Source organism: Rattus norvegicus, chromosome 8 (genome assembly GCF_036323735.1).
Source record: "Rattus norvegicus strain BN/NHsdMcwi chromosome 8, GRCr8, whole genome shotgun sequence".
Taxonomy (NCBI): Eukaryota; Metazoa; Chordata; class Mammalia; order Rodentia; family Muridae; genus Rattus; species Rattus norvegicus.
In genome coordinates, this window is record NC_086026.1 from 99,522,513 (window position 1) to 99,546,621 (window position 24,109).

General features: G+C 39.4%; 1 protein-coding gene across 10 annotated transcripts; it reads right to left on the reverse strand.

Moving 5' to 3' along the window:
- Positions 1-288: 288 nt before the first annotated feature.
- Positions 289-21,920, reverse strand: Morf4l1 (mortality factor 4 like 1). Of its 10 annotated transcripts, none has more exons than XM_008766445.4 (13): positions 21,640-21,920; positions 17,246-17,292; positions 14,184-14,251; positions 11,046-11,162; positions 9,798-9,884; positions 8,173-8,253; positions 6,404-6,429; positions 5,914-6,002; positions 5,109-5,210; positions 3,851-3,939; positions 3,155-3,327; positions 2,273-2,357; positions 289-1,021 (listed from the first exon to the last, which is right to left on the reverse strand). In XM_008766445.4, the coding sequence occupies exons 1-13, from the start codon at positions 21,677-21,679 to the stop codon at positions 937-939; spliced, it is 1,089 nt and encodes a 362-aa protein (XP_008764667.1). In that variant the 5' UTR covers positions 21,680-21,920; the 3' UTR covers positions 289-936. The 10 variants fall into 10 exon arrangements, with proteins under 10 accessions (XP_008764667.1, XP_017451068.1, XP_063121271.1 ...); XM_017595579.3 differs by having other exon boundaries at positions 11,046-11,159; positions 21,640-21,899; XM_063265201.1 differs by having other exon boundaries at positions 11,046-11,159; positions 17,207-17,292; positions 21,640-21,878.
- Positions 21,921-24,109: the final 2,189 nt, after the last annotated feature.

The window sequence follows — 24,109 nt, forward strand, 5'->3', positions numbered from 1 at the left end:
CACAGAAATGCCTTAAACAACACTAACAGCAATTTTTACACAGGTTTAAAAAAAATGCCCCCAAAGCTCAAAACTACCAAGAATCCAAATAAAGGGCACTATCATGTGGACATCTGGCTTTTTACTAGGACTCAGGATGACAAAATCCTACGACCAGTAGTCTACTCCACTTCCAAGTAAGCTTTTCACTCCATAAACGACCAGATAATTAGCCAGTTCCCTAAGCAATCAACTTCTAATCACAATATACAATGTGCCATGGTCTTGATAACACGGACACACAATCTCTTGAAATTTAAAGAAAAAATTTATTGAAGATCTGAAAAACAACTCCTACAAGATTGACTTTTCCATAAAACTGTAGCTACACGATGCATTGCGTCTATCATGTTAAAACGTGCATTAGACACAAATACAAAAACCATGAAAACAAGCCACCATTCTTTAACAATTGAGCAAAGATAAAATGCCTAAGGAACAACATGGATGACTTGCAAAGGATGGGCTCTTTAAGCACCATTTAAAAAAAAAAAGAGCACAGATGGATGAGTGTTCAGTTATACACACTGAAGGGAACCTTTGGCACTAGGAGTCAGAGCATTTTGTCATAGAGCATTAACACATATTATAAAAGTGCGTAGTGTCAAAGGAACAGAACCACCAGCATTCAAAAGCAGCTTTGTCAACTAGGCAAACACTCTACAGCATGTCTCTCCGTTGTCCATCACTGATACACTGGTAGAAACTTTGAAATGAAAAAAAGAAAGAAAAAAGGAGCAGTTAACTCCTTTTATTTTCTCTGTTTAAAATCAAACAGGAAACAAACATCAACTCTGTTATACACTAACGGTCTTCAAAGTACATCATTTGTACAAGAGAAGGACTAAGAACCAAACTGTTTACAGAGATCCAAGCACGAGTGAGAGAGCACACTCCTCACACGGCTTTCCGATGGTACTCAGGAGGAGCCACTTCATAATCACTGGCACTGAACAGAGTTGCAGAATTCTTTGCCAGGTACCTAAAAAGAAAATTGTTCATTCATTGTGAAAATGTTAAAAGTTACAGATACTAACCATAAATCATTGTTTCTCTGAACAACCACATCACTAAAATACAATCCACTAAGATTACATTAACAGACAAAAATGCACCTCAAGTTATTCTCTATTAAACCAGGGACAGGGGGTGGGGATTTAGTTCAGTGGTAGAGTGCTTGCCTAGCAAGCGCAAGGCCCTGGGTTCAGTCCTCAGCTCCAGGAGAGGGAAAACAAAACAAAACAAAACCAAGAACAGGGACAGCTGCCTTATCCCTAGGGAATCACGAATGGCTATCCTACTGTAAGTAGCACTACCCTAAAACAGTAATATTAATTTTCTTTAGCTTTTTAAGACTTCAATTAAGTACAAGGTTGTCTACAAACATATTTCAAGTTCAAATCTGAAATAATGGGATGCACAATGTGAAACAGTAGCTCAATTCTATACTGTCAACAAAATCAAGAGTCTGAAGGAAATATTTACCACTGTAGAAAAAGGGTCCTAAACAAACACTCCAATCCTTTCCTCCAATACCAAGGCTAAGAAGTAACCCACAGTAGCTATGATTTATATTCTGGAAGTTCCAGTCTTTTTCAAATTGAAATGTTTCTCTCTTAACAAGAATCAGAATACTGCATACTTCTACAGCTAATTTCTTCTTCAATTCAGAGTGCTAAACAGTAGTATTCTTGTTAATATATTTAGAGAATCCTATCACTCTCAAAAGCTGCCGTTTTAAGTTCTCTATTATAAAAATGTTCTCTAACATATTGGACCTAGAACTACTTCACCATTTCTTCAATCTTTTAAATTCAATGTGATAAGTTAACTATTGTTAACTTATACTTGTATAATATCATTGGGCATTATTTTTGAGACAGGCATCAAGAGTATGGCTTAACTTACAAATATCCTGCATCAATTTTGACAGGCATGAGACATCTTAAACATTACTGCTGCCCTGACCAATTTAATCTTTCTACTCTAACTGTAAAACTACAAAATCAACCTACAATGTTCTCACTGTCTTAATAGCTTGGAAGTCTAGTCACTCCATCATTTCCCAAACAGCATTTACAAGTTTACTCTCCATCTGTAAGATTCCTATATATGCTATTTATAGTTTTATTGCCTTATTGACAAATACGTTATTTTAGTATAATTCACGTTAATCTATTCTTTCACACTTTATGTAACTATCCCAACTGTTTGTGATTTCAATTAAACTTACTTGAGGAAATCATGTAGATAGTTCAGTAATAAAGCAAGGCTTTTCTCATCTAGAGGTGTATAGGCCAACATCGCTCCAATTCGCACTATTTAACAAAGAATTAAGTTAGTTATATTCAAAGTAGCACTGTAACATGTATTAACTATGTACAAAGTGAGCTGTCACTGACTCCTTAAAACTAGATGTTTTTGTGTGTCTTATAAGCTAAACAAACAAACAAACGAACAAAACCTTTGAATGTGTCTTTAAGTGCAACCTACCCTTTTTTAAAGACAGAGTACCTCTCTCACTGGACTAGGGTTCACCAACTAGGTCAAGGCAGCCAGTGAGAATCCAGAATGTTCCCCCTCTACCTACCCAGTACTGGGTGACAAGTATGCACCACTACATCCAGCTTCTTTTTTTTCTTTTTTCTTTTTTCTTTTTTGGTGAATTTGGGAGGATGGAGAAATCCTCACACTTGGATTTTATAAACTGAGTTTTCTCCCCAGTCTTAATGATTTTTCAAAAAACTTTTTGCAAAAAGATTTGGTATTTAAATCTTTTAAATGAAAATTTAGAGGCTAGAGAGATGGCTCAGTGGTTAAGAGCACTAACTGCTCTTCCAGAGGTCCGGAGTTCGAATCCCGGCAACCACATGGTGGCTCCAACCATCTGTAATGGGATCTGATGCCCTCTCTTTTCTCTTGTGTCTGTGTACTCATATACATTAAATAATAAAAACTTAAAAGAAAGGGGAAAAAAAGAAAATTTAACTAAAGATTCAAACTGAAACAGTCATGTTTCAGTTACTTTACCTCTCAGTCATTTAGTACAGGCCAAAAACTCAATTACTAAAGGCTGGGGGGGGGGGGTGTCACTTTTTTTCTTAAGTCTTATTACCAAACAATCTCAGTAAGTGTGGCGCTCCATACACCTGGGACATGGGTGCATCCGGGTGATCGGCCAGAATTTCAGCATACTGTGGTCTCTCAAATTTGTAGAGTAGCTGAGTGCCCAACATTACATTGAAGTACTCCTTTATCCCTGCCACAACCTCATTAACAGCATACTCCCTGATGAAAGAACAAAAACATTAGTTTCACGATATTTCCTTTCTGAGGAATATAAAGGTAAGGAACTATGGCTAAGACTTTTTTTTTCTTTCTTTTTTTTCGGAGCTGGGGACCGAACCCAGGGCCTTGTGCTTGCTAGGCAAGAGCTCTACCACTGAGCTAAATCCCCAACCCTGGCTAAGACTTAACAACTAAAACCCATTTAAAATTATATAAAAATAAGAAGGCATTTACAATTTCAAAATAGAAAGTTTGGAGGATGGGGTGGAAGTGAGGTTCAAGACAGGGTTTGTGTAACTTTGGTTGTCCTGAAACTCACTCTGTAGATCAGACTGGCCTCAAACTCACAGAGATCCTCCTACCTTTGCCTCTCAAGTGCTGGGATAAAGGGCACGTACACACCACCACTACCCAGCATCAAAATAGCAAAACTCCTAATGCCTGTGAAGTACCCACTGCATACTTTCAGCTACACCTAAGAGTGCTTGAGTACTCTGTGTATCCTCAAAAAGGGTGCACTTACTTATTATCTGTATTTCCTCGAGACTTCTTATAGTTTGCATAATCCTCCAAAATGGAATCCACATTCTTCTTGGCAGGAAGATAAAAAAGCTAGGCAAAAAATTTGAATACAAATGTTTATAAAAATTACATTCCTTCCAAAATGAGTAGATGAGGCACAGAAAGTCTGATAAATGGGTTCAAGATTACAAATACCTTGCAGGGAGATGTAATGTATAATCCAGCCAAATCATCAAGCAAATTCCAACTATGTCCATGAATCTCAAATTTCATCAATCTTTAACATTATTCTCATCCCCACCATTCATTCCCACTGCACCTGCCATTTGTCAATTTAAATAGTTTGTCTAGAGCTTCTAAATCTGAACTTAGAGAAGCCAACTCTTAGTAACATTCAAGTTTTTCTGGATTGTTCTGAGAACAGTTTATAAAGTCTTTAGATTTTGAACATGTTTCTTCAGAGGGAAGGAGAGGCTCCTAAGACTAAGTAATAAGTAAACAAGACTCAGAAAACTTACATTTAAATGACCCAGTGTCCCCAACACCTAAGCTGGAGCTCCAGGGATGCAACATATTCACAAGCAGCTCTGCTGAGTCATGGGCTCCTTAGGGGTGGGTGTTTCAGTGGTGTACCTACTTTTGAATTGGGCACAATTCTCTAAGCAACCCACCATCCATCTGTAAACCCCAAAGCCTCACCTGTTTGCCGGCTGTTCTGCTATTGGCATATATTCTATCTATCTAAGGACAAGATCAGTTTGTCTCCACCTCTCCCACAGGGAATTTTTTTTTTCACATTCTGCAAATGATTAATTAAACCTAGGACCTTAATTGCATTCAGGATCAATTGTAGGCAATGACTGCCATGTTTTCTACTACACTCCATTATGAGGACATGTGTAAATGTTCTAATGGTGACCACATTAAGACTGAAGATGCACGTATCTCCTTTGTCTACTGGCGTTTTTGGGAGAGTTCTGCTCCAGCAAACTTCTAACTTTTTTAATCATCAACAAAATTTTAAGGGATCGGAGAGATGGCTCAGTAATTAAGAGCATTAGAACCCAAGTTTCAATTCCCAGCGCCACTCTGTGTGCTGGATCACAGTCACCTACAACTCCAGCTCTAAGAGACCCAATGCCCTCCACAGGCACTGCACATAGGTCATGCCATGCAGGCAAAAACTAAACACCTGTAAAACAAGATTATAACAGTTCATCATAAGACTCTGAGCGCTCCCTGTGTCATTCTCAAGGTACCTGCTTTTGTCTGGTGATCAAGTCCCAGTCATCTACAAGCCATGGTTTCAGCTCCTCAGGAATCTTCACTTTAACTTCAACTCTGTTCATGAATGTTTCTTCCTAAAGAAGAAAGGCAAAGAAAGGTATTGCAAACTTTTTTTTGCTTCTCTTTTGATCTTTAAGATATCAGGTATACACTAATTCCTTGAAGGAACCACTCAAAAGAAGGAATTGCCATACAGGGTGGGGCTCTGTAGGCGAACAGATACATGAAATCATATAGCCAGGAAAAAAATTATGGTCTTGAGTTATTAGGACTCCTTTCCCTCTTTTGGAAATGGAATATTCTTAATACAGCTTAACAGCTTCTTCACATTTACTCTTGATATCCAAATGCTTATACCAAACATGACTTTCTCTCTTCTCCACCCCACCCCATTTAGACATGGTCCTATTATGTAGCTCTGACTGTCCTGGAACTCAATATGTAGACAAGGCTAGCCTCAAACTCACAAGATAGATCTGTCTGTCTCTGCCTCCTGAGTCCTAGAAGTAACAGCTTGCCCCACTAGGCACAGCTAACATGGCTTATCTTTATTTAAAGACACTTTTAATTTTTCAGTTACTAAACCAGAACCTGCCTTTGCACTTTGGTAGCGTGTGCCAGTAACCCCAGCATTTGGAAATCTGAGGCAGAGACTAGCCATTTACACAGCAAGATCCTGTCTCAAACATAAATATTGGAAGGGAAGAGAGTGCGGAAGTAGAGAAGGATCACCAGGGCCTTTAGGACAGCCTGCCAGAAGAAAAGACGAAAACTCACATTTTCAACGGTTGGATCTACCCGGGCTCGCTTCTTCCTAGGAGGCTGAGGGGTCTCACTGGTACTGCCACCATCTCCATTTCCAGGTGCTACAAAACGTTTAAGAATGGCGGGGCTGGTATTGGCTAACTAACAAATTCTTAATGTAAAGAGTGTCGTAAGTTCTCACTTCCCCATTACAGATATTTAATTAATCCAACTTATAGAATAGTTTTTCTTAAAAAAAAATAAAAATAAAAACTTATTTAACACTTTACTTAGGAAATATTTAATAACATATTTAAAAGGCTATCTCCCTAAGACTAAAGCACAGTGAAAACAACCACATCTTTTCAGGCAGTCAAGATAAAAACCACTCCGTCCTTATCTACAAACTCTGTGAGACCTCTACTTGAGGTCATTAAGCCACATACTGTCCCAGTGTCAGTTTCATAGAGTGAACTCACAACTGAAATATTAATAGGTCAATTTTAAAAACATTTATACTTACTTTTCTGTTTGTTCTTTTTTGTTTTCCTGGAAAGAGCAAAAAACAAAAATTACTCCCATAAAAATTGTTCCAATTCTTTGAATGGTAAATTCAGAGAAAAATGGCCCAGCAAAATTATCAGTGACTATATTTTAAGTCTGCTTCCCAAAACATTAATCTTGACTTTAGATATTATTATTATTATTATTATTATTATTATTATTATTATTATTATTATAGACAGTCTCACTATGCAGTTCTAGCATCCTGAAACTCACTATATAGACCAGGCTGGCCTTGAACTCAGATCCACCTGTCCCTGTGAGGACCTGCACACTTGTGAACACACAGCCCCATATACACATCAATTTAAAGGTTCAAAAAATAATTTTAACAACAAAAGGCTAGGTGTGGTGATGCACATCTTTAACCCCAAAATTGGAAAAGCAGAGGCAGGCAGATCTCTTGAGTATGAAGCTAGTCTTTAAATCAAGAACTTCTTCACTTGCATATACGTACATGCTAATGATTCATGGTAACCAAAAGGAATATTATACTTAATCCTTAATACACAAGCTCTGTACCATAATATGAGAATGACTACTCAACTAATCTAAAACCACTCATTCTAATGACTCCTAATAAGGATTCCTGAACAGTCTTGCTTCTATTATCTACATGCTACCTATTAAACATATATGCAAGCAGTTCAAGTATACAGTAGAATTCATATAATAATTGCTAATGTTCTGATTTCTAGTGCTAAAATTTATAAGTATATATGTACTCAAAAGATAAACTGTTAAAACCACATGCTAGGGGACTGGAGAGATGATTCAGTCATTAAGAACACTGGCTGCTTTTCCACACAGGACCTGGGCTGTAGACCCAGGAGCTCAGGGAACAAAGCCCAAGAGAGTGTGGAACAAATGTAAAAGCAGGAGGGAAAAAGTGCCATGAAATGCTGACTTCTGGACATGACAGTTGTACTAGAGTTACTTGTACAAGCCAACATTCCAGCAGGAACTGAAGAGCCCATGAGACCTGCCCTACAGTTGAGGAGCCACTGGCAGTTCATGGCTGCTGAGGAAGAGCGAGCCATTTCCCTTTAGGAGTATGGCCACTAGTAAGGCTGCCCAGGTTCCACCGAGTGGCCCTATAACCACGAACACAAAACTTATCCTTCAATAATAGTTGTGCCCTATGTTTTTGTATAACTAATATTTAAGATCATGTAGTTGGGGGTTGGAGAGATGACTCAGTGGTTAAGAGCTCCAACTGCTATTCCAGAGGTCCTGAGTTCAATTCCCAGCAACCACATGGTGGCTCACAACCATCTGTAATGGGATCTGATGCCCTCTTCTGGTGTGTCTGAAGACAGCAACAGTGTACTCACTCTACAGTGTACTCACACACGTAAAATAAATAAAAATCTTAAAAAAAAGATCATGTAGTTGGTCACCTTACTATACTCATTTTCAGTTACATAACCTTTAGAGATCAGTGTACACTGACTTTCACATTATGGTTACCAAGAAGCCTTACAATCCAGAGTTAACAAATTATACTTTTCTTTCTCACTCTCATTTTACCCATGTATTTTTAGCACTAAGAAAGTAATCCTTGCCAAAACAATTTACATTTCCTTAATAACCTGGTATCTGAGAATTAAGAATTTCACTGACACTTTTAAAAGCTTCCATTAGAAACAAAATATATATTATGATAAAAAGTAAATTTAAATTATACCCATAAAGCAGCATGCAATATTTAAGCAAAGAGTATCTTACACTTCAACATTTTTCTGTTGCAGACCGGATGTCTTCTTCCCTGGAGCAGCCCCTCTCATCTTGCCCTCTGCATATTGTTCCCTTCAAAAATAATGTCAGAAAGTCATTATACTTATCTAAGAAAAATTAAATCTGATTGATTTCACCTAGAATTTCTATTAAACTGAGCTTCCCAGCCAGGTATGGTGGCAAACACTTTTAATCCCAGCACTTTGGAGGCAGAAGCGATGGATGCCTGTGAGGTCAAGGCCAGCCTGGTCTACTTAGTAATTAAGTTCCCAGCCAGCAAGACTTGTACAGTGACAAAAGCCTATCTGTTAGTATAAGTGGACTTTCAGAATGTTCCAAATTGTCTATGTTGTACAGATTAACTCTTAAGAGTTAAAATGTCTTAAAATGTAAGTTCCCACAGAAAGTGTGAAATCAGGGCTGCTCTTCAGCTAAGAATACTTACTTGGGTTGCTCTTCCAGAGATCCTAATTCCCAGAACCTACCTGGCTGCTCCCAACTACGTATGACTGTAGTCCCATGGGATCTGATACCATCTACTCGTGTGCGTGTGCACCCAAAATTAGGGAAGATGGCATAGAGGTTTAGAGCACTCCTTCTTCTTGTAGAAGGCCTGGGTTTGATCCCCAGCACCCACATGGTGGCCCACAGCCATCTGTAACTCCAGGGGATCTGATTCCCTCTCTTCTGGCTTCCTCAGGTACCGGGCACACATGCAGTGCCCATATATAAAAGATAAAATACTCATATATATAAAATAAACACCAAAATAAAGGCCTACAGAAATCAAACAAAAGATTAAAAAAAGAAAAGCAAACAAACCCATGGAGCCCAAGAGGTCAAAGTGCTACAAATGCTACCAAGCCCACTGACCTAGAACCCACATTTAAGAGAGAAAAACTGACTCCAACCAGCACAATCTCATCATGGCAAACCCAAGCCCACATGGAAAGGAATAAATGAGTGAAAAATTACTAAAGTCAATTTAATACAAATTGACTAATATATGATCTCAGAAACGGAAAACTCTAATGCTATGCCTGATTGGGAACTCACTAGCAGTTCCAATATTTTCTTTTGATTCTATATTATAATTTTAATCTTTTAAATATTATAAAAATCAAATGTAATAACTACCCTTTAGATGATTTTTCTGGTCCCTTTTCCTCAATGTGTTTTCAGAGATATTAATTAGTGGGAATATCTCTTTTTGTTTCTCCATCAGTTAACTGTGCCTTCTACGGTACCCAAGAAGAGGTTTAAAAGCTATGAGTTAAAAAGATATCTAAAGGGGTTGGGGATTTAGCTCAGTGGTAGAGCGCTTGCCTAGAAAGCACAAGGCCCTGGGTTTGGTCCCCAGCTCCAAAAAAAAATAAAGAAAAAAAAAAAAGATATCTATAATTTCCAACACGATGTTCTTCTGCAAGAACACAGACTCAGAAATGATGCAATATTTTTTACCCTGATAATATGTATTTGAAATCAAGTTTTAACATTGGAACTTACAAGTACCAAGAATCATTTTACAAAAAGTAGAGAGTGAGGAGTCAACATGACCCCGTTTTGTTCATTCCCTGTCCAAAAATCTCAAAACCCGTTTTTCACATCAAGCTTACTGGTTGGCCTTTTGAAGTTCCCGCTGTTTCTGCAAATTGGCGTCCACGTATTTGAGCACTCTGCTTTCTGGCACCCATTCATCCCAACTGAAAAAGACAAGTTAGAACAGCACTGAAGTACACTCTTAATACAGTGTAGGGTTTCTTCCTAGATAACTTTTGAGGACTTAAGAGTTAAACTTTGGCCTCCCCTGCACTAACTACATGTTTGCTTTTGTCCTTCTGACGTTTGTGTGTGTGGAGGCCAGAGAACAGCTTTAGCAGTCCATTCTTCCACCACGTAGACCACGGACTCCAACTTGGGTCTTCACCCTCGGTGCCAAGTACTTTTACCCACTGAGCCATCCTGTCAACCCTAGTTTCTTGAGACCTTTTTAAATGAGCCCCAACTCTGCCTTGACTTCATGGTAGTCCTCCTGTCTCAGTATTCCAAATTCTCTAATTACAGGAATTCACAAACCATGCTTCTAAAATAGTTTTAGAAGCTGGCACTGCAAATCCATTCTTTTTTTTTTTTTTTTGAGCTGAGGACCGAACCCAGGGCCTTGTGCTTTCTAGGCCAGCGCTCTACAATGAGCTAAATCCCCAACCTGCAAATCCATTCTTAAAGGAAAAATCTAGGCAAAGTGTGTTCTAGTGAGAAGTAGCATTTCAAATATAAACTTTATGTATGTAATTATTCATTTTAAATGGTCTAAAAATAAATCACTTAAGAGTCTCTTGGTTATTATTACCCTTTCAGAATTACAGCACTGTCTTGTTATATAACTCACACATGCTAAAGGGTGCATTTGGAACACATGATAAACTCCATAATACTCACCACCTAGATGACTCGACTAAGTCTGTACACTAAAGGCCTAGAATAGTTTTTCAGATACCCCAATTGTTCATTTTCATCTCTTCAAAGGGAGCATTCCAATTTACAAGGATGACTAGAAGCTTTCTAAAAGCTAATGTGTCTATCTGGCATCTCACAAAACAAGCCTTTTGCTGACATGTATGGGAAAACAAAACTTTCTGATGGAATGCTGAAGTTTTGAAGCAAACTAACTTTTGAGCAAAACTGGTCTTTTCTCCTGCTGATGGAGCTCCATTAGTGACACCATCAAGTGTATACTTGAAGTAATCTTTTACTTAATGATTCCCACCTCTGACCTCTTATATAGAGTATAGCCAAAAGGAAAATAAATAAAAAAACATTCCTCAACATGATTTCCTAAAGAAAACTTTAAAACATGCATTTACCTAGAGGTCAGGAGGGGGTGGTGTACTGAGGGAGCTCCTTCAGGAACAGGAAAAAGGGCTACAATATCCTCACGTGTCTTCAAAGATTTTTCAGAGCGCCTGGGCCTCACAGCACTTCTGATACAGACAGCATAGTACAAAGTAATCTCAGTAACTATGTGCAGAATTTAGCTTAAGCTTTATCAAGATTCATTTACAAATGGAATATTTTAATGTCTGTGTCAACAAATTCTGGTAAAATTTTTTTGAAAATTTAGAAATATCTTAGTATCTGTGATTTTTAAAAGTGAATTTAAAGTAATGTTAAAAAATTCCAGTTTACAATTGATGATTTTGCTGTACCAGGGTATTTAAAAAGGTGTCCTACAGCGAGGCATAGTGGTGTATACTTTAAATCCCAGCACCCTAGAAGTATGAACAGGTAAATCTGAATTCCAGGTCAGCCTGGTCTATACACCAAGCTCTAGACCAGCCAGGGCTACATATTAAGACACAGTTTCTAAATAAATGAATAGAAGTGTTCTACAAACAGTTGTTTTTGATTTCTCTCTTTTCTTCTCTTGGGGATAGGTCAGGTGAGTACTAGAGACTAAGCCCAAGGCTCCATGCATGCTGGGCAAGAAAGATCTCTACCACTGAACCCTCCCCCCCGCCAACACACTGATGAAGATCTTTTTTCTTTAAATTATAATTCCTGTTCTCCCCAAGTCAAAAGGTGCTAACTTTTAACTGCTTTTAAACCTTAAAACCTTAGAAATTCCATCCCCCTCAGATGTAAACCACATCTAAACAAGCACTTGGACCAATATCCAATTACCAAGTCATTTCAAGAGTTTATAAGAGCTAAAAATCCTTGATGAAAATGAAAAAAAAAAAACAACAAAACAAAACAAAAAAACCAAAAACAATTATCTTCATTCTGAGAATCTCTACTAAATTAATAATTACGGGCTATTCAAATTTTTAAATATAGATCAAACATGTAACTCTCGTATTTTTCCAAAGTAGCTGTGACTAATCCCAAAAGTCAAACCCACAGATAAAATTATATACACATAGTATACTTTACAGCCATTTAAAGAACACTCCTCTGAAATGGGTTTAAAACTTTCTCTAGAGCTGATTGTGGTGTACAAGCCTGTAATCTCAGCATTCCAGAGGCAGAAAGATTACTCAAAGTTCCAGTAGCTACAAAGAAAAAAAATAAAAAAGCATTTCTAAAATACTTCCCAAAGGTTAAAATGGAACGTTTAACAAGCCAACCATGAAAGGCACCTATGTTATCTTAATTCCCCTCAGTACACTTAAACATCACTCCTAAGAACGACAGTCAAAGAATGTCTACGATGGCCATTTTCCCCCTCCTTATTTTCCCAAGAGAACAAGCTCTAAATAACACTACCACTGCTGTCATGATCCGCAATCCAACAAAGGAAAAACTTTATGAAAAAGTAAAACTAGTAAACTGGTGGCTTTTAGTTTCACAATTTACAGCAAAAGTTACCTAATGTAGAGATAATAACATGGATATATTATATATATCCACATATAATTTTATACAAAATACCTAATATACAAGAGTGAAGCATGAAAGCTGTATTCAGTTATTAAAGGGAAGGGGAAATAGACCCTGCCCATGGATGTGCTTCATGTTTTCCTTTCATACTTTATATATACACGGACTTTTAACTTTCCCATCCCTGGTATGCATAAAGACATTCTACTTCCTATAGGAAAGAGTCTATTACACATTATTTTAGCTAGATATTAGCAAAATATCAACAACAAATATAAGCCTCATAAACTATAAGACAGAAATTCAGTTTTTAATTCATTTCTTAATGTGGAGATACTTTAGAAGTCTAAAAGTCAGCTTCCTAGATATTACAATCAACTTAAAAACCAAAATTTATACCTTTTTTTTTTTTTTAAAGACAGGGTCAGTTCTGGCTGGTCTGAAACTCAAGAGATCCTCCTGCTTCTACCTCCTAAGTGCTGGGATTAAAGGCATGTGCAAGCACATCCAGCTCCCCATTCCTTAATACTGGCACCATCCTGAAATACTGACATCACTTACTAACCATTATTAAAATCACTTTGTTTATAAGTTATCAAAATATGCTTTCATGTATTTGGAATTGTGGCCTTTCTACAATTATACTAATCAAGAAGTTAAAAGTTCAATATTTCTTACCCACAAGTATTAGCCTATTTTAACAAACTAACTGAACTGACTGGCTGGCTACTCAGACAAGAACTCTAAACTGTAATTTAGACCAAAGTTATAGGGCCAGGAAACTTAACAGGGAAAAAAAAGAAACCAACAACAACCCCCTACCCCCTTCCATCTAGAGTACCAGCCATCTTTTTTTTTTCCCTTTTCTTTTTTTCGGAGCTGGGGACTGAACCCAAGCGCTCTACCACTGAGCTAAATCCCCAACCCAGTACCAACCATCTTAACAGTTGGCATCTGCTCCCAGGTACCAGACTCTAGGTGTCAAGTAAGACATCACATTACGAGTTCAGAAAGTAGCTCCTGAACAGCTAGTTCCTTGCAACGCCATCCCGAAAGTACAAAAGATCAATAATAAAAATGATTTTAGATTTCCCTAGTAAAAATAATAATCCGTTCAATTCCAAACACCAAAAAAGGCCTGGATAATTCATTAGGTGCTGTTACTTTTGGGTCCCAAAGAGAACACTACTGACAAAAAGCTCCAATGGCCACTAGAAAGTTAAATTCTGTAAATTTTATGCTGAGCCACATGAATCTACTTTCTGTTAACAGCATTATATTTCAAAACTTCATAAAATGGGTTTATAAACTGTCTTTTTTAAAACATTTCCCCCCTTTTTCTACAACAATTTTTGAGTTTAACTGTGCATGAGAGAAGTCATTTGGTTTGTGCTCAGGCCAAAAATTCACACCATCCTAAAACATGCATCCACCCATAATTGAACCAAGACAGTTGGTCAAGTATAACCACTAGATACAAAGTACATGAAATATTGCCAAGAATCAAATACATATAAAATGGTTAGTTCATCATAGTTTCATCATACTAAAAATGACTCTTTCTTGCTTCAATGTGTATGTTACAAGAGTAGACAAAATGCTTTTAAAAATATAATACTCACTTTTTATTCCAGCCACTGTAATGGATAAAATACTTCACTTGTTTGTCCTTTATGGCAACCTTTACACACTGAAATAAAAAAGAATAAGTCTTTGTTTGGTATACACATAATCTTACCACTTCTTAGACAAAAGCAAATTTGCATCCTAATGACAGATGTGCTCTTTTTACTATGAAGAATTACACTGTTTGAACTACTTTGATACTGTAACTTTCAGAACACTTTTGAGAACTGAGAGTTGTTAGCCAATTTGATTTTATAATCTAGTGCTGAGAATACCTTTCTATAGTTACAAAACTGCAATTTAAAATACACAGTATTAATAAGAAGTTACTATAAATCAATAGGCTAGATCTGCTATCCAAGGTGAAGAAATAAAAGCTATTTTTGTTTTGCAAACTCCAGTTAAGAACTGCATTTAAAAAAAAAAATCTCAAAAGAAACTTGTCTTCTCAGTAAATGAATGACACTATGCTGATTTTTTAAAATTAAGTTTTTAAAGTACTCTTAAATTCAGCAAAAAAAAAATATTAAAGGAAAGTCACCATGACAAGTGATGATTATCTGACTGGATTTAAGGTTGTTCACTATAGGCAAAGCAAACAATAAGTTTCTCCAATCACCATTTAAAAAAATGTTCACTAGAGTATTTTGCTGTCAAAGAAAAATAGCCAGTTCAGATGAATGCTGAAAGTTCACTCAACAAATCAACAATGGAAACCATACTCGATCATCAAAAGGACTCAGTTATAAACAAATGTACATTCAAAACACGGGGAATGAACACCACTTTCAGTATTTCATACAATAAAATTGCTAGAAATTTGCAGAAACTGCTTCTAAACACCCCCCCCCACACACAGTATATGTCTGTGTGTGTGAGAGTGTGTGTGATAGAGGGAGAGAAAGACAAAGAGATGCTGGGCTTTTGTTTTCTGTACTGAGGACTAAGTCAGTGCTTCATTCATGGAAACCACTTTGCCAGAGCTTTGTCCCCTGCCCTGTTTACTACTTTGTGAGACTTTTTGGTCTCACTAAATTGCACAGGCCACCCTTAACTTTGTACCCCAAGTATTCTCTCTCTCTACTTCCCAAGTAGCCTAGCCATAGGCTTGTGCCAGCATTCAGATTCCATGTGTGGGTGTTTTTATTTTGTTTCCTTCAGGGGCAGCTGTGACAGTACTGAGGATTGAACTCAGCGCCTCAGTCATGGTAGGCAAGTATCAGCAGCCTTCGTGTTCAATTCAATTCGTAAAGGCACACCTTTACAATTAATCCCAGTCCTAAGAAGACAGGGGCAGTTCAAGACACCTGGGTCTAAAGAGTGGTGTTCCAGGACTACCGCAACAAAGTAAGCCTTTTTAGTTTAGATTTATTTTATTTATATGAGTACACTGTAGCTATTTTTCAGACACACCAGAAGAGGGCATCTGATCCCATTACAGATGGTTGTGGGCCACCATGTGGTTGCTGGGAATTGAACTCAGGACCTCTGTAAGAACAATCAGGGTTTTTTTGTTTTGTTTTTTTTTTTTTTAATCTTTATTAACTTGAGTATTCTTACTTACATTTTGATTGTTATTCCCTTTCCTGGTTTCTGGGCCAACATCCCCCTAACCCCTTCCCCTCCCCTTCTATATATTGGTGTTCCCCTCCCCTAGCAATCAGGGTTCTTAACAGCTGAACCATCTCTCCAGCCCAAAAATGTTTAAAAAAAAAAATGCCTGTAATCCCAACCCTTAGGCACTCAGAATATGATTTAAAGTCTGAACTACCTATCCACTGAGAACAATCTGAGCTCTATATAGCAAGATCCTGTCTCAAAAAAATAAATGGCTAGGGAAGCATTCTATCACAGGAGAGCTCAAAGACAAAAATGGCTGGAATGTTTAAATCCAGGTTCATTACTAAAATGATATCCCAACCTAAAGACTACCAAAAGTCCTAAGAAATAAATTAGTGAAAATAATTTTAGACTCATGTTTGTTGTACAGGGCATAAGGATGTAACTACAGTGGTAGCCCTCTTCCAAGCACTGCAAAGCCCTGGGTTTAATCATGAGTGCTACAAACATTTTTAATAAAAATAAATGCATTTTTCTGTTATCTTTGGGATTTTTGTTTTGTTTTTTTCAGACAGGGTTTCTCCGTATAGCCATGGCTGTTTAGGAACTCGCTCTGTAGACCAGGCTGGGACAGGGATATCCACCTGCCCCTGCCTACCCCTACCTACCCCTATTGAGTGTTGGGAATGAATGTATGAGGTATCTCTGGTTAAATTTGAAGTCTTTATATAAGAGGAGCACTTGATGAAAAGAAAAGAGCCTCCTTTACTCAGGATTATAAGTTTACCATTCAAATTTAACCATGTAACCATGGGGAAGTTAAATGTGTATAACAACCATCCCAGAGACCTCAGCATGAGTGGTTGAGGATGACTGCTGTTAGTTCAAGGCCAGCCTTGAGCAACTGTAAAACTCAAGTATCAAAAGCAGACAGACATAAAGAGATAGACACATGCTCACACACACTGAGGAAATGGCTAAGTGAATAGCAGTGCTTGCCATGCAAGTAGACTCCCCTAAACTCATAATCCTGCTGCTCCTACACTGAGATGGAAGTTGATAAAAATCACAGGAAATCTGAAGGTCAGATAGGCATGTATAAGGACACCAAAAGACGGTCCCGAAGCAGGAAAAGACTGGCACGAGGTTGCCCTCTAACCTCCACCCATGAGGTAGCACACATATTATCTGTACAAGTGCTTACAAACATACAATATTGTTTTCTGCTGAGGTTATTATATAAATTGTTATAACCAACAAACCTTCACCTATCACTTAAATGCTATTTCCAACCAAAAGGCTTTTACTAAATTTAGAAAAGTCAGAAGAGTAGAAAAGTCTGAACTTTCTCAATCCACCAAACAGTAATAAACTCAAAATGAGATGGGAAATTTATGAATCTATGAAAAAATGAAATAACTTTTACATATCAAGTAAGAAAATACGTAATCTAGCCAACCTTTTTGGTCACCTTCTCAAAAGAAAGCAGGTTCCATACCTTTGCTTCATAAAGAAGAGGCCCATGAAAGCACAGCACTCGCTCGCCTGGAAAAGAACGGGAAAAGCCAGGTTAATTGTGAGTCCTCTGCCACACAGAAAGATGCAACTCCAAGAGTCACTGCACTTGCTAATAATCCCAGCAAAAGTAGGAAAAACAGTTAAGACTATACATGAACACTTCAGAACAAGCTTTACCATATCCTTAGTGTCTAAGGTCAACAACAACCAACTTAAATTTCTATTTAATCACCTAATAAATTCTACTGCAGTACTTATGGGATAATGTTTGGCTATTTCACTTGTTGTAATTATCTGAAAATAGAACTTTGAAAATGTTCTTCTCCAAGTATCTTAAGTTTAGTCACTTTGACCTCTACTCCCTTTTAATGAATACTCTTTCTACACACTAAAATTTGATTGCATACATGGGAGATGGAATGGTTAGTTGTTTTTAGTTTGTTAAGTTATCCTACCTATGTTTATTCCTCAGTATTCTGAAAGCTAGGCTGTTTCGATGAGCAACAGAAACAATCCTAACACTGGAAACTTATACCCAATGTAATCAGCACTTGCAAATCCAAATAAAATCTGACTAAAGTTAAGATTTGAAGCCATTTGTGCTCAACCAAGTTAGGTGATTTCTGGACTCTTTGATCCCACATGATGATAGCAGAAGTTTATCTCACACATTAATCAGTCCATTTGCTTTTCACACATCTCAAGCAACTGAAGTATCCAATAGGGTCAGGTATGTGACTATAAAACTTAATCTACTGGTCTTATGCTGGAAAAACTCCATTAAAAAGTACACTATAAAATATAAAAATATATATTATGAGCGTGCCATGGTGGCACACAACTTTAATCCCAGCACTCAGGAGGCAAAGGCTGGTAGATCTCAAGGCTGGTCTGTTCTACATGGCCCAGCCAAGGCTACCTGGTGAATGAAACCTTTTCCTCACTCTTATATGTGGCCCTTAAAGCATCTATTTGCTGGCTCTGTTGTATGCTAAGCATTTCACATTCATAAGGGACACACAGGTAATCAAATGTTTGAATCCTTTTTTGTACTTTTCTTCCCAGTAAGCAATAAAAAGAGCCAACTCCTTGTGAGTGTTCACATAACAGAATCCAGATAGCAGAAACAAGTGTGTAAAAATGTATTGATATGTTGTTCACTACCCATGAACAGAGTGAACATGTGAAAGTAGTCCTGGGATTACACACCTACCACCGTATCTAATGATTCTGTATCCAAATTTGTGTATGCTATAGAAGCACTCTTCAAATCCATCCTTAGCCCCTGAATGGGGCTAAGATGGATAATTGACCAGGCTTTCTTTTCCAACAGTCTAGAGGTAAGACCCAAGTAAGTGGGTAAAACATTCTATTAAACGGAAGCACTAAGATCAGATCTGTGATTACTGATTTCACTCCAAGTATCTTTAAGCTACTCTGAAATACATTTTTTTTAAAATTGGCTACTTCAGCTAAAAGCTACACTAATAAGTAAGGCTCCTTGAATAATGAAAAATTACACACACAGCTAAATGGTGTACACCAGTCAAACAAGTGGAATGGACAAATTACAAAGGCAGTTCTCCACCCTCAGACCCACTCTAGTCTCAAAGGACAAAAATCTTGCCCTGGGCTAATTAATTACTTAAGAAACCCCTACAGGGAACTGAGAAACAGTTCCATTCCCAGCAGCCCCAGTTCCTGGGAATTTAATGCTTTCTTCTGGCTTCTGAGGATATTCCTACACACACATACACATACACAAAATGTATATTTACCACCTTTCACTATCAAAATTCTACCAAGATTTCAAAATAATCCAATCAACACTGTTTCCTTTCTGGATGTTCTCTGGGTTTTTATCTACTATGGGGTGGGGAGTAAATGTATGTATACATGCCACTGTAAATATGTGGAGGTCAGATGACAACTTGTGGGAGACAGTTCTTTACCTCTACCACATAGGCCCTATGAATTAGCCAAGGTGAGGACCGAACATGTCTTTTATACAATTTTAAAAAGATACCCATATTATCTTAGCTTGGATTTCTTCGGTTTGGTTTTGTTTTCTGAGACAGGGTCATCTTATGTACCCCTGGGCTGGTCAGCCTCCTGCCTCTGCTTCTGTAATGCTGGACAGAATTTTAGGTATCACACCCAGCTACACCTGGAATCCACAGCTGGGAAATAATGGTAAAGCAGAGATTTACCAGGCTTTCACAACCTAGCCTTTGTTCCTACTCTTCTCCAACTACACCAACACCATCCTTCTGGTTTGCCTTTATCCACCTCACTTTGGCACTGTCTCCTTCAGAAAGAAAGCATTTCTTTCAAAACAACCATTCTTGATTTCTAGTTTCTAACATTAAGCAAGGATTACGCTTTTGTGTTTGTTCTGACAACCTGGAGAAGCCTATGAGCCTCTTGGCATGCTTTGATACCTAAAACATGGCATTACTAAGGAAAACAACTTAGTAGAGTTAGCAAAACTACAGGGTACACCATCTTTCTACAAGTGAGGGCCAACCAGTTTAATGTCTGCCACAGTACTAACTCTTCACTTTTTTAGACAGTTTCTCACTTTAACTCACACATTAGTAGGCTGCCGGCCAATGAGCTACAGAGGTCTCCATCTACCTGCTGCTGCAGTTCTCCACCCCTCCAACCCCTGCTGGGTATAGAGCAACACCACACACACACATACACACACACACACCTCCATACGCAAAGGAGTTTCTGTATAGTTCTGGATGTCCTACGTAGCTCTAAGTATCAAGGATGGCCTCAGACCCAGAGTTCCACCCTCCCTTGCCTCCTGAATGCTTTGAATTAACGTGCACACCAACACAACCGGAAGTAAACAAGCTTTTAAAACTGCTTGCTAGGGTTCCAAGCTCGGGTCCTCATGCTTGCCTTAGGAAGTACTTGGTCTCTCCAGCCCCTCAAAACTATTTTAAGTGTCATTATAATTATATAATATTGAGCGAACGTACAGGATACGGCAAACAAGACTTAGCTGCTATACTCTAAAGACTAAGACAAGGAAGATCAATACAGTAGCTGGGGCTACATACCAAGACTTGTCTCAAAAAAACAAAAAACAAAAAGCTTTCTCCAAAACACCTAGAAAAACAATGAATGGTCTCAAAGTGGGAGAAAAATATTAAGAGGCCGCACTAAAATACCCCTGCAATACTCTCTTATGTACATCGATTAGTTAAAACGTTTCTATTTGGTGGCACTTGAAACTTGTTATGCAAGCTGGACCCAGCATGTATAACAAGCACATACAGACATTGCTAGCAGTAAAAAGTTTAAAGTGTTCCTCTTTATGCTTATAGTTTTATTCCCTTTAGTATGCCAAATAAACCACCTGGACAGAATGAGTTGTGAGAACTGAGTAACTGCTTTCCACTGTTAGTACCGTAGTTCAGCAACACTGTTCTAATCAAAGTCAATAAGCGTTAGCTTTCAAATCGCCATTAATCGAGTACTATTACAACCAGTCAAGCAACTACTGTATTTAAAAATGACAACGTGGCCAAGGACCTCTAAACGGAAACGCCCTAAGGAGGAACTGAAAATTGTTTTCACGAACAACGGCTTCGGAGAGCACTCCAAAACCAGCAAAACGATGCCCTCAGGCAACAGCGAGCCTAGGAACTCGCTCGGGCGGCTCAAGTTTATTATTTTTTTTTCTGTCCCCACCCATCACTCAAGAGGCAAGAGGAGGCAATGAGCGTGATCTCCATGCCAGGGGGCGCTCCATCTGGCCCGAAGCTGCGCGTAGCTGCGAGACGCCGGCAGCCATGATGGCGCGGCCATGTTGCCGCGGCCATTTTATAACGCAGTTCTCCCGCCGCGGGGCGCACAGCCCACCCCCCGTGTCCTCCTACAGTAGAACTCCACAGAACGCTGAGATAGCCCCAGTGTCCAACAGCCTCGAACCTTCAGCCCACAGTCACCCGCGCGGCCGATGGCCGAGAGTTAAGCGCGGGGATGGGCTGTCGCTGCTCCCCTCCCCCACGCCACATCACTTCCTAACCGTCGCCATCGCTCGCCCTCCGGGCACCTCCCTACAATAGACTTTCTCTGCTCGCAGAAAAACAAACAAGCGACGAGGCTTTGCCATACGCACGGGGATCCTTCGGCTTTGCCTGTGCCGGAGGCTCGCTTTCGCGCCACGAAGCACTGTCGCCAAATGACGCACTGAAGTTACCCACCGCAATGCGCCTCCCCCCCCCCTACAAAGCCAGGCCCGCAGTTTCCCCAGGCCTCGAGCCACGCCGACCCCGACCCCCAAACCTCAACAGCTCCAAGTCAGCCTCCCTCCCCTGCACCGTTAGGTCCCTTTTCCCAAAGCTGCACACTCACCCTCCTGGAATTTAGGCTTCGGGTCCTGCTTGGGCGCCATTTATAAGTGATTCGCCGCCTCCTCCTTCTCCCACCACCCCCGACTACCGCCCCCTACTCTCTACCCCACCCAATTTAGCGTCAGACGCGCCGTCGGGAACAGCCAGCTCTACATCCTGGGCGCGATTTGCCAGCGCCGTCTGACCTCACAGCACAGCGACCGGCGCAGCCGCCTCCTCAGCCAACGGCTACCCGCCGCGCACACAAGCCTGCGCCCGTGCCGCCCCCGAGGCACGCCGGGATTGGTAGTTCAGCCTCCACTGACGCGAGCAATGGGGGAGGGGAGCGGGAGATACCCCCCCCCCGCCCCGCGCCCGCAATCCCCCAACCCCAGTCCCCTGAGTATCCAGACCTCAGAGGCTTGTTACAACCCAGATTTGATTTTCTGTTGGTGACAAGGAGAAAGAAATAAGTAAATCACTAGCTAGCGGTGAACGGATAGAAAAGGCTCATGGGGCAGATGCTTAGTTATGAAATGAGGCCCCAGAGATGTGGTGGGGTGTTGAAGTGGCCTGAGGACAGGACTGTCTCTGCAGCCTGAGTTCCAAGGCATCACCAGGACTTGGCCTAGGAGAGCTTTGAAATCCAGAAAGGAAGCTAGAGGCGAGTGGGAAGGTGGTCTGCTCAAGAAGAAGCTTCAGCGTTTGGAAAGCCAAGCCCTGATTGGGGGAGTTGGGATGGGTAGGGGGGTCGGTTCTCAGGACCATTTGTAGATTGCAGCTTCTGATTTCTGAAGTACTCGGTCTCACTGAAGGAGGCAAACCCGGATTGCTGCCAAAGTCAAGGTTCCGTATTTAACCTCTCTGCAATCTTATTTCTTTGAGGTAGTATTAGATGCATACTCAATCTGAAAAAGCAAAACAAATAAAAACAAAAAACCTTTTTTTCACACCGTTCCTATGTTCAAAAACTCCTTAGTGTACTCTGCTGTAAAAATAGCGTACCCCTATACCCACAGAATTACATAAAGTGCACGCAGAGGCTTAGAGCTGTTAACTAGGAGATAAGTCTGAAAATAGTTGTCCTGATACTTGAAGTCCCTCCACAGTTTACAGCTACCTAACTATCCTAGGCAAACCTTTCTGCCCAAGCCTTTTCTCTTTTAGACAGAGTCTTACTATATCTATATATCTGTATCTACATCTACATCTATCTATATCTATCTCTATATCCATATCTATATATCTATCTATATATCTCCCTGGCTTGCCTGGACCTGGCCATGTAGACTGGGCTGACCATGAACTCACAGACTCTATCTCCTGAGACTAATTTTTCATTATTTTTTCCAAGACCGAGTTTCTCTGTGTAGCCCTAGCTGTCCTGGAACTAGCTGTGTAGACCAGGCTCAAAACTCAAAACATTTACCTGCCTCTGCCTCCCAAGTGCTGGGATTAGAGGTATGTACCACCAAACCTGGCTTCTGGTATATTTTAAACTACTTTGTGAAAAGCTTCCTCTGGTTACATTTCAACCAGCAAATTGAGAATGCCTGTTTTTTCACATCCTTACCACACATGTTATTTCCACTCTAATTTTAAATCAACAGAAGGATGTGCAGAAGAAGCAAGGTATAAAAGCGAACATTTTCAACATTGATTCGAAATCAGAACAACATTTAACTGGATATTCAGGGTGGGTAGAGGGAGATAATTATGAAAGAGGAGCTTTTCCAAGAGTGGTTTTCACATCTACATGACGCCCCAGAGTGATAGCTAATGTTTCCTTTGCTGTTCATTGTTGAACCAATAAGGTCTTGTGAACCCTAAAAAGAAAGAAAGGCACTAAGGAAGCTTGTTTTTGTTTTTTAATATTTTATGATTATGTGTATTTTTAGCATGTCCAAATGTACATATATGAGTAATGAATTTTATCATACCTACACTACACCTTAATAGTAATTTTTTTAAAGATTTATTTACTTAATGTATATGAGCACACTGTCACTGTCTTCAGACCCATCAGAACGGGTACCAGATTCCATTACAGACAGTTGTGAGCCACCATGTGGTTGCTGGGAATTGAACTCAGGATGTCTGGAAGAGCAGCCAGTGCTCTTAACCCCTGAGCCATCTCTCCAGCCCCCAGTAATTTTTAAATTTATTTCCTATGTGTGGTGTCCCTGTTGGAGGTCAGAAGACAACTTGCGAAAGTCAGTTCTCTCCTCCTGTCTGTGCTCTGGGTATAGAACTCAGGTCATTAACCTTAGCAGCTGGTTTCTTTACCCACTGAACCAGTCAGCTCAGCAAAAATATGTTAATGGTCATTTTAAAAGATTTTATTATGAGGACTGAAGAGATGGCTAATCAATTAAGAGCACTGGTTGAGGTCCTGGATTCAATTCCGGTCACTCACATGGCAGCTCACGTTAACTCCAGTTCCAGCTGTGCATGCCCCTCCCTCTTTTTAAAAATATTCTGTGCCCATGATG

Coding starts and splice junctions, on each gene's coding strand:
- Morf4l1 (XM_063265200.1), bottom strand. CDS start 21,679: ATGGCGCCCAAGCAGGACCCGAAGCCTAAATTCCAGGAGG. Junction 5,211..5,913: donor TAGATCCAACCGTTGAAAAT/GTGAGTTTTCGT, acceptor TTTCTTCTTTAG/GAAGAAACATTCATGAACAG. Junction 1,022..2,272: donor TATCTACATGATTTCCTCAA/GTAAGTTTAATT, acceptor TTTTCTTTTTAG/GTACCTGGCAAAGAATTCTG.